This window comes from Heterodontus francisci, chromosome 6 (assembly GCF_036365525.1).
Source record: "Heterodontus francisci isolate sHetFra1 chromosome 6, sHetFra1.hap1, whole genome shotgun sequence".
NCBI lineage: Eukaryota > Metazoa > Chordata > Chondrichthyes > Heterodontiformes > Heterodontidae > Heterodontus > Heterodontus francisci.
In genome coordinates, this window is record NC_090376.1 from 5,404,339 (window position 1) to 5,415,127 (window position 10,789).

Consider the following 10,789-nt stretch of genomic DNA (forward strand, 5'->3'; position numbering starts at 1 on the left):
TTTAGCTCCCTCAACACAGGTCACACAAGTTCACTCTCCCCATCTTTCCTCCTCTCGGCCACCAAGTCATTTTCTCACTAAGTTCTAATAAGGCGAGAGCCAGGCCTCAAAGGGTCCAAGGTCATCATTCACCCCCAGCAGAAAACACAGAAGAATGAGAGGTTTTGTGCTGCCTCTTTTCCCCCTCAAAAAAAAATCAAAGTCAGTCCATATTGATTTTGAGCACCTATGATGGGAATGTGCAATGGAGAGACAATTACCCATGTATATAAATACAAACCAAAATGATCTGGAAATGTTCATTTAATTGTAGACAAGCATTTCTGGACAATAGGAAACCTTCTCATATTCCCCCCCTCCAGAGGGTGATTGTTTATGCAGGACACTGTTCCAACTTATGCAGTTTGTCATTCTTCACCTGTAAGACTAGATGGTGAATCTCATCTGGGTCAGTTACCACAGTGTGCAGCACAGTCGTCCTCCCGCTCCCCGTCTGCCTCCACATACAGCAAGGCTTACTGGATACTACAAGGCTGGGAATTGTGGGGCGAGTAACTTGCTTCCTGACTCCTCAAAGCTTGTCCACTATCTACAAGACAGAAGTCAGGAGTGTGATGGAATACTCTCCACTTGCCTGGATCGGTTGCAGCTCAACACTCAAGAAGCTAGACACCATCCAGGACAAAGTAACCCACTTGATCAGCACCCCATCCACCACCTTAAGCATTCACTTGCTCCACCCGTGGTGCACAGTAGCAGCAGTGATGCACGACAGCAACTTCCAAACCCGCAACCTCTACCACCTAGAAGGACAAGGGCAGAAAATGTATGGGAACACCACCAATTGCAAATTCCCCTCCAAGCCACACACCATCCTGACTTGGAACTATATCACCATTCCTTCACTGTCAAAATCCTATAATTCCCTCCCTAACAGCACTGTGGGGGTTCCTACATCACATGGACTGCAGCGGTTCAAGAAGGCAGCTCACCACCTCCTTCTCAAGGGCAATTAGGGATGGGCAATAAATGCTGGCCTTGCCACCGATGCTCACATCCCATGAAAGAATAAAACAAAAATGCAGAGACCCCGACCAATCACCAATTTTAGAATATCTCCTGCTGTCCTGGTGAGACCAGCATAGGCCAGGGATTGAACCTGGGATATCTCCTCTGTGATTCAGTACCACGCCAAGCAATGTTATTTCTCACGGGTCCTTTGGCTTCCCGCTTCCTAGTTTCCCAACCCCCCCCCTCCAAAAAAAAACCACATTCCATGCATAGAATATACAAATTGTCTGAATCAAGGCCCACCTTCTCACCAGAGAGCACCCCCACCTCTGACCACCAGGCCAGACTCTTGGCTGGGCAGCAATTTGGGTGAACAGCCATCCAGGGGATAGTCAGTTACTAACGCCTCAGCATGCAGTTGAACTGCTCAGCGAATGTCTCCAGGAAAGGCTCCACCGCCTCAGATACAGTCACCTCCCGCTTCAGTATTTGGCTCAGGGACGTGACCCCTTTTCCCTTGATGCCACAGGGGGTGATGTGAGAGAACCAGAGGAGGTCAGTGTTGCAGTTCAGCGCTAGCCCATGAGAGGTGATGTATCTACCACAGTGAATCCCTGAAAAGTGAACGAGAGAGGGATCAAAGGTCAGTCTGCAATTTTTGAATTTCCATGGGGAATAATGAATCACCCCCCACCCCCCTCTCCAGCTGTCACTCCTACTGATCCTAAACACTCCTGACCCTTACTGGGATGCGGGTCACACACACCATGACTGGTTATGTCTGGCCACTCAGCTAAATGTCCGTTATTCATGGGTGACCTGAGGCACTATTGCAAAGATATTTTGACCATGGAATGCACTGCAATTCTGTCCTCACTTGACAACTCAGGGCTCACAGTTAGTGATCAAGAAAGGCAACTCTGGCTGATTCATTCCCTTTGCATTAATGGGCTTCAAGGCCAACTTAGCACCTTCAGTACCACTCAAGTGGAGACCAGCCAACTTAGCAGATTAAAACTGGGATCTTCAGGACTGTGTACTTCAGTACCAAAGAGATGAGAGGCTGGGTGTAAACTCCCAGGGCAGGTACAGCATGAGTTAGAGTAAAACTTCCTCTACACTGTCCCATCCAACACCCAAGCTCCATTTATAAAACCCAAAATGCTGTTGCCTTTTGTTTTTCTCTCCTTACAATTGCAATATTCTAGGAATTATGTTTTTGAACCCCTGGATCTCTGTTTATCCACAGCAGTCAGTATCTTTCCATGGTGTATACTCCCAGTCCATTTTTCCCCTCCCAAAATGTATTACCCCACACATATCCACATTAAATTGGCTCTGCTCATTCCACTCACTTGTCTGTTTTCTCCTGAAGTCTTTCACAATCGCCCTCAATACAGTCCAAACCTCCACCCTTTGTGTTGTCTGTAAATTGAGATTGTATAAATATAGATAACTTGGGTGTAGGGAAAACATAGAACAGAAGTGGATCCAGTACATCACTTCCACCTTTTCTCCACCTGGAGCAATAGCCCAGTGGAACAGGCTCGAGGGGTTGAATGGCCTCCTCCTGTTCCTATGTGACTTTGGACTTATGGTTCCCAAAGCTCTCCACCACTGGGGGGTTTTCTTGTCTCATGTCTGAGTCTGTTGTAGTTTAAGAGATTGAGATCAAAATTGAATGCTATGATTAGTCAGCAACTCCAATATCATCGTATCGACTCCAAGCGTGAGAGAGAAGGCACGCTCAATAGACCTTAGCCTTTTTGCATCCAGCAACACCAATGCTTCTACCTTGAAGTTCTGCTCTTCTCTCCGATGGGATTTTCGTTTGTCTGTTACCTTGTTCACCTTCATTGCTTTTTCTCTTTTGTTATCTCTTGCCCATCCCCACTTTACTTGCTTAAAACCTTTTACATTTCTAATATTTGTCAGTTCTGACTGAAGGGTCACTGACCTGAAACATTAACTCTGCTTCTCTCTACACTGACGCTGCCAGATCTGCTGATATTTCCAGCATTTCTTGTTTTTATGCCTATGTTTCCCTAACTTTTTGCTTCCTGTCCAACCAACATTCTATCCGGGCTTCTACATTACCTTTTAAAATATCTGCATCAAGATCAGTATTAAACCTCTCATGAGGCATCTTATAAAATGCCTCCTTAAAATTCACATACTCCCTCTAAAGCGAGCCCTGGTTGGAGATTTTCCCCTCCTCCAGAGAGATAGTGACATCGCTTACCAATAGCACAGATTTTCTCATCTCTAACCCACACTCCAGTGTCAGGTGATGTCTCTGCATCGATCCCAAACCTGTGGCACAGCTGGATGACAGTCCTCTCCAACTCGCCCACGTACCACCGCACGCTCCTTCTGAAGTGAGACAAGTTGAGGATGGGGTAACACACCAGCTGCCCAGGGCCGTGGAAGGTGATCAGTCCGCCTCGGTTAACCCGGTGGAACTCTGCCCCCAGCTGCTTCAATCGCTCTTCCTCCTCAATTGGATACCGTGCTGTCCTAATTCCAATGGTGTAGACAGGAGTGTGCTCACACAACACCAGTGCATTGACTGGGGGCTCGGCAGTGGGCGGCTGGGACAGAGCATCGAGGTGACGCTGGATAAACCTCCGCTGCGCTCGCAGCGCGTCACCATAAGAGATCCTGCCCAAGTTCACCACTTCGACCACGGGCTTCAATGATGTCATGGCAACGACCCCAGACTGTAGGGTGTAGAGAACAATAAAAGAAACACTTGTGTCTATACAGTGCCTTTCACATCAAGACGTCCCAAAATCACTTTACAGCCAATGAAGGACTTCTGAAGAAGTGTCATCACTGTTGAAATGTAGGCAACATGGCAGCCAATTTGCACACAGCAAGATCCCACAAACAGCAATATGATAATGACCTGATAAATCTGTTTTAGGTGATGTTGTTGAGGGATAAATATTGGCCAGGACAATAACTTCTAACCCTCAAAAAACAAGTTGGCCGATATCTAAACTGTCCTTCCCTTCTAATTTGCAATGAACTGAGTGCGATTTAATTGAAGACTGTCTGGGACACAGCAAGAGGCTGAGATATGGGAAACAGTAGATGGTTGCCTTCCCCACTGTCAGATCGTGACAGCTACGGGACAGATCCAAGCACAGAACGAAGAGTGCAACTTTTGCGACAGCGCCAGCAGAAGCCGAATGAGCACTCAAACCTTTGAGGAACCAAACTGTAGATTATCCTCTTCTCCCACAGTTTACATTTCCTTTGCACTACACTGCACTTTGTTCTGTTTGTTTTACATAAAAACAATATTGAAGAAGTTCCAAGGACAAAGCTAGAGTGGTCTCTCAATCTGGTTTAATAAGAGCGAGCTTGCATTGATTATAGCACCCCATCACGTCCCTCAGAAATGTTATAAAGTGCTGTGTGTAAAACTAAGTACAGTCAGTGTTAGAGATTTAGGCGAACACAATCATTTTGCACAAAGCAAGATCGCACAAGCAGCAATCAGATGATTGACCAATTAAATTTTTCAGTGATGTTGGCTGACAAAGGAACGTTAGCTACTGGGACAGGCAGATGAGGCTGTTTCTTCTGAAGGATGGCACCTGTGAGTGTAGCACTCATTACAGCAATGAAGTAGCACTCTGGATTACATGTTCAGGTTCCGGACTGGCGTTTAAAGGATAAGTGTGTAACACTTCATGTTTGTTGTTTGTCAGTGAGATGACAGACTCCTGTTGGTCCTCATTGTACAAACTGCCCTGGTGCAGGTTTCTTTTTAACTAACATGTTCTGAACAGGTCAGGATTTTGGTGTAATGTGGATGTCTCAACGTTGGATGTCTCCTGGGACGTCCAAGTCACTCATTGAGATGCTCGCTCATTCCCTCCAATCCAGACATCCGCGTGTACACTCGCATCCGGCACTGGCTGTGAAAGCTTCTCTTCGGCCTAGCATCATAGAAACTTTCAGTGAAGGCTGAGGATTCAGCGTGCACGATATTGACCCAATGGTAGAGAACAGCAAGCAGAAAGACCAACACACCCAAACAGTTTACAAAGTAGAGTAGCTCAGCTTTGGTCATCCCACACATCTGGAAAAGACGAAGAAAGTATCAACTCAGGATTTGCTCAACCGGTTTCAGACCTGCTTCTGTAAAATAGATCTATTAATAATCAGTGGTTTTAGTTTCCAACTAGCAACCCAAGAAGTCATGAGATCAAACCTCATTATGGTGCATCACAAAACTGAATTCAATAAATTTGGTGATTTGAGATCTGACACCAGATAATGTCATGGAGTCATACAGCATAGAAGCAGGCCGCCCTTCGGCCCACCGCGTCCATGCCGACCATCATGCCTACACTAATCCCACCTGCCTGCATTAATTCCATATCCCTCTATGCCTTGCTCATTCAAGTACCTGTCCAGATGCCTCTCAAATGTCGCTACTGTTCCTGCCTCCACCACCTCCTCAGGCAGCTCATTCCAGATACCCACTATTCTTTGTGTGAAAAATTTACCCCTTTGATCCCCTTTAAACCTCCTCCCTCTCACCTTAAATCTATGCCCTCTAGTTTTAGTCATCCCTACCATGGGAAACAGACTCTGGCTATCTACGCCTCATAATTTTATATAGCTCCATCATGTCCCCTCTCAGCCTCCTTAGCTCCAGGGAAAAAGTGACTATTAAAGCTGTTGGATTGTTGTAAAAACCCTGGTTCACTAATGACCTTCATGCAAGGAAACCTGCCACCTCTACCCAGTCCATTTTACACACAGTTCCAGTTCAACAGTCTGCAATCTACCCTTTCTGTTAGATGGTTGTGGGTTCAAGTTTCATTCTACAATCCAGGCTGACATGCTCAATGCAGTACTGAGGGTGGTGCCATCTTTCAGATGAGATGTTAAACCAAAGGCTCTCAGGTGGATGTAAAACACTGGTTCAGGCTCAACTGGAATATTGTGTCCAATTCTGGGAGCCACACTTTAGGAAGGAAGTAAAGGCATTAGAAAAAATGCAGAAAAGATTTACAAGAATGGTTCCAGGGATGAAAGACTTCAGTTATGAGGACAGATTGGCAAAGCTGGGGCTGTTCTCTTTAACAAAGAGAAGGCGGAGAGGAGATTTGAAAGAGGTATTCAAAATCATGAGGGGTCTGAGAGTAGATAGGGAGAAACTGTACCAATTGGCAGATAGATCGAGAACCAGAGGACGCTGATTTAAAGTGACTGGCAAAAGAACAAGAGGCGACATGAGGAAAAGTTTTTTTTAATGCAGCAAGTGATTAGGATCTGGAATGCAATGGATGAGAGCATGGTGGAGGCAGATTCAATCGTGGCTTTCACAAGGATAATTACCTGAAAAGAAAACATTTGCAAGGTTTTGGGGAAAAGGCAGAGAAGTGGGACTAGCTGAGTTGCTCTTAGAGAGCCAGCATGCACAAGATAGCTGAATGGCCTCCTTCTGTCATCATTCTAATGATATAATAGATCCCACAGCACTATTTCAAAAAAGAGCAGGGAAGTTCTCCCAGCCAACATTTATCGCTTAACCAATATCACAAACAGATTATCTGGTCATTATCACATTGTTGTTTGTGGGACCTTGGTGTGCATGTATTTCTTACATTACAACAGTGACTACACTTCAAAAAGAACTTCATTGGCTATAAAGTGCTTTGGGACATCCTGAGGTCATGATGTGCACTAAAAAAAAGCAAGTTTTTTCTTTACGTGGTTAATTGGTGATGTCCTCTAAAGTGGCCTAGCATGGCACTCAATTGTAAAAAAAAAAAAACTGTACAAAACCCCACTCTCACTTTTTCTACAGGCAGCCAACGTTGCCTTAACCCTTTCGAAGAATCAACTACCTGGTGATCAATTACCATAAAAGTTTTCATATCTTCACTGCTTTCCTCACTTATTTTCTGACAACCTCTCATTCTCAGTGATTCAATCTCCATCTCAATTCTTCAAGCCCTCTCTCCCAAGTTCACTGTCTTCCCTTAACCTGTCCCTCCATATAAACTCCCCATCCAATATTCAGTCACTGCGCCCCTTCCCCCCCCGACCCTGCCATCTCACATGGGCCTCACTACTCCCGTCATATCAATTGCAGATAAGGCCATCTCTGATTACTTCCTTGTATCGCTCTCCACCCAAATCCCCTTTCCTCACCCAACCCTACTTCCTTCTGTGTCCACTCTTGGAAAAAACTAATCTTTGGTACCAGAATCCCAACTAAAACTATTGCGCGCTCTCACCATGGCCATTCGCCCTGGTACGGCCTTCATCTCTATGCCCTTTAGTCCAAGGGATGCAGACGAGAACAGATATGGCAGACAACTGGTTTAGCCATTTACCACCAGACCTGGCTGAACCATATAAAGCACTACCAGGTCCTGCTCCTCTGCCAAAACTTTTGACTACTCCAGGATCATGCTGGAATGCAAAGGCAATCCCTGGCTTTTTTTCTGTAGTGAACTTTCCTTTCCCCTGTCTCCTCCACCCTCTCCTTCAATAGGCGTGAGGAGCTTATGGATGCTTTGTCACTAAGATGGAAACCATCTGATCAGCTGCCTCTGCCATTTCTTTCCCTTCCACTCGCCAACCGGGCCAAACTTTCTCAAAGGTCCTCCACTGGTCTAGCCCTGAACTCACATCTTTCTGTAGTTTGTTCTCTATCCTCATGCCCTCTCCAAGCTCATTTTATCCACGAAACCCACCTCCTGCTCCCTCAACCTGGTTCCCACTGAATGATGACCAACCAACCTCCCCTGCTGGTTCCATTATCCGATATTGTTAACAGTTGTCCCTCTCGTTCATCCCCCTCCTTCAAATCTGCCATCACCCCTCTCCAAAAAAAAAAAAAACAAACCTTTGACCCTTCTGTCCTTACCAACTGCAACATCTCCAACCTCTTTTTCTTCTCCAAAGTCCTTGAATGTGTTGTTGCCTTCCAAATCCATGCCCATTTTTTTCTAGAACTCCATGTTTAAATCCCTCCAAACAGGTTTCCACCCCTCACAAAATACTGAAACTGCTCTCATCAAAGTCACAAATGTAACTGTGACAAAAGTAAACTATCCCTGCTCATCCTGTCTGATGCTTTTGACAGTTGATTTCACCAGCCTCCTCCAATGCCTCTCCAATGTCATCCAGCTGGGTGAGACTGCACTCACCTGGTTCCATTCTTATCTGTCTAATCATAGCCATTGTATCATCTGCAATGGCTTCTCTTCCCAATCCCGCACATTGACTCTGGTGTTCCCCAAGGATTCATCCAAGGTCCCTTCCTATTTCTCATCTACATGCTCCTCCTGGTCATAATCATTGTAAAACACACGGTCAGTTTCCGCATGCACGCTAATGACACTCAGCACTACCTCACCTCCCTCAATTCCTCCACTGCCTCTAAATTATCAGACTGCTTATCGGCCATCCAGTACTAGATGAGCCGAAATTTCCTCCAATTAAATATTGGGTAGACCAAAGCCATTATCTTCAGTCCCCTCTACAAACTCCATTCCCTAACCACCAACTTCATCCCTCTCCCTGGCAACTGTCTGAGCCAGAAAGTTGGCAACTTTGATGTCACACTTGACCCCGAGGTGTGCTTCTGACCACATATCTGTACCATCACTAATACCGCCTATTTTCACCTCCGTAACAGTGTGGCTTTCGTGCAGAGATCGACCGTTGACATGCTGTTCTCCCTTAGTCAGATAAAGGAGAAATGCCACGAACAACAGATGCCCCTCTACATTGCTTTCATTGATCTCACCAAAGCCTTTGACCTCATCAGCAGACGTGGTCTCTTCAGGCTACTAGAAAAGATTGGGTGCCCAACAAAACTACTAAGTATCATCACCTCATTCCATGACAATATGAAAGGCACAATTCAACATGGTGGCTCATCAGACCCCTTTCCTATCCTGAGTGGCGTGAAACAGGGCTGTGTTCTCGCACCCACACTTTTTGGGATTTTCTTCTCCCTGCTGCTTTTACATGCGTTCAAGTCCTCTGAAGAAGGAATTTTCCTCCACACAAGATCAGGGGGCAGGTTGTTTAACCTTGCCCATCTAAGAGCGAAGTCCAAAGTACGGAAAGTCCTCATCAGGGAACTCCTCTTTGCTGACGATGCTGCTTTAACATCTCACACTGAAGAATGCCTGCAGAGTCTCATCGACAGGTTTGCGGCTGCCTGCAATGAATTTGGCCTAACCATCAGCCTCAAGAAAACGAACATCATGGGGCAGAACGTCAGAAATGCTCCATCCATCAATATTGGCGACCACGCTCTGGAAGTGGTTCAAGAGTTCACCTACCTTGGCTCAACTATCACCTGTCTCTCGATGCAGAAATCAACAAGCACATGGGAAAGGCTTCCACTGCTATGTCCAGACTGGCCAAGAGAGCGTGGGAAAATGGCACACTGACTCGGAACACAAAAGTCCGAGTGTATCAAGCCTGTGTCCTCAGTACCTTGCTCTATGGCAGCGAGGCCAGGACAACGTAGGTCAGCCAAGAGCGATATCTCAATTCATTCCATCTTGGCTGCCTCCGGAGAATACTTGGCATCAGGTGGGAGGACCATATCTCCAACACAGAGGTCATCGAGGCAGCCAACATCCCCAGCTTATACATACTACTGAGTCATCGGCACTTGAGATGGCTTGGCCATGTGAGCCGCATGGAAGATGGCAGGATCCCCAAAGACACATTGTACAGCGAGCTCGCCACTGGTATCGGACCCACCGGCCGTCCATGTCTCCGCTTTAAAGACGTCTGCAAACGCGACATGAAATCCTGTGACATCGATCACAAGTCGTGGGAGTCAGTTGCCAGCGTTCGTCAGAGCTGGCGGACAGCCATAAAGGCAGGGCTAAAGTGTGGCGAGTCGAAGAGACTTAGCAGTTGGCAGGAAAAAAAGAGAGGCGCAAGGGAAGAACCAACTGTGTAACAGCCCCGACAAACATATTTTTCTGCAGCACCTGTGGAAGAGCCTGTCACTCTAGAATTGGCCTTTGTAGCCATTCCAGGCACTGCTTCACACACCACTGACCACCTCCAGGCACTTACCCATTGTCTCTCGAGATAAGGAGGCCAAAGATAAACATCCCCCAACTCCACCCCTGCCTCAGCTCAACTCAAACCCCTCCAAAGCCTCACCCCCTTCCCATCTCTGTAATCCCCTCCAGCCCCACAACTCTTCAAGATATCTGCACTCCTCCAATTTGGCCTCTTAAGCATCCCCACACCCAATTTTAATCACTCCACCATTGACAGGGCTCAAGAACTCTCTCCCTGTACCTGTCTGCCTCTCCATCTCTCTCACCTCCTTTAAGATGCTCCTTAAAACCTACCCCTTTGACCTCCTAATATCTCATGTGGCTCAGTATCAAATTTTGTCTGATAATCGCTCCCGTGAAGCGCGTTAGGACACTTTTACTGTGTTAAAAGTGCTATACAAGTTGTTACATGAGTGACAATACATACCGTGAAATGCTATGTTGCACTGCCCACCATCAAAGAAAATTCAATATATGATCTTTTAGCGTTCAATGCATATATTGAAACAAACCTGCCACTTACCCATCGAAGGAGCACAACCTCAAACTTTGGACGCCGCCATCTTTATAACCTTTAACCCCTTCCCAATCCTTAAACTTTTATATCTTTTTACCTAATATTTTTCTATATTATTATCCCATTAAATGCCACTTTTCAAACAAAGCATGATTTTGTTGCTCAGGGTTTTTTTTCGCTTGAGACT

The 10,789-nt window shown here is 46.1% G+C and overlaps 2 protein-coding genes across 2 annotated transcripts in view; both read right to left on the reverse strand.

Annotated features, from left to right (window-relative positions):
* The window catches only part of pgm2l1 (phosphoglucomutase 2-like 1), a 142,256-nt gene extending 140,864 nt beyond the window's left edge, over positions 1-1,392 (reverse strand). The window contains exon 1 of the mRNA XM_068033003.1: positions 1,315-1,392. Within this exon, the coding sequence (XP_067889104.1) occupies positions 1,315-1,392 (78 nt within the window). The remainder of the gene's footprint in view (positions 1-1,314) is intronic.
* Positions 1,393-1,410: 18 nt separating this feature from the next.
* lipt2 (lipoyl(octanoyl) transferase 2) lies at positions 1,411-10,668 on the reverse strand. The gene is made up of 3 exons (XM_068033012.1): positions 10,609-10,668; positions 3,254-5,104; positions 1,411-1,625 (listed from the first exon to the last, which is right to left on the reverse strand). Exons 2-3 carry the CDS (start codon positions 3,714-3,716, stop codon positions 1,411-1,413), a joined length of 678 nt encoding a protein of 225 aa, XP_067889113.1. The 5' UTR covers positions 3,717-5,104; positions 10,609-10,668.
* Positions 10,669-10,789: the final 121 nt, after the last annotated feature.

What these genes read in the sequence shown, in the direction of transcription:
- lipt2 (XM_068033012.1), bottom strand. Translation starts at nt 3,716, where the DNA reads ATGACATCATTGAAGCCCGTGGTCGAAGTGGTGAACTTGGGCAGGATC. An exon ending in TGAGAAAATCTGTGCTATTG is followed by an intron (nt 1,626 to 3,253) that starts GTAAGCGATGTC and finishes TTCACTTTTCAG; the next exon opens with GGATTCACTGTGGTAGATAC.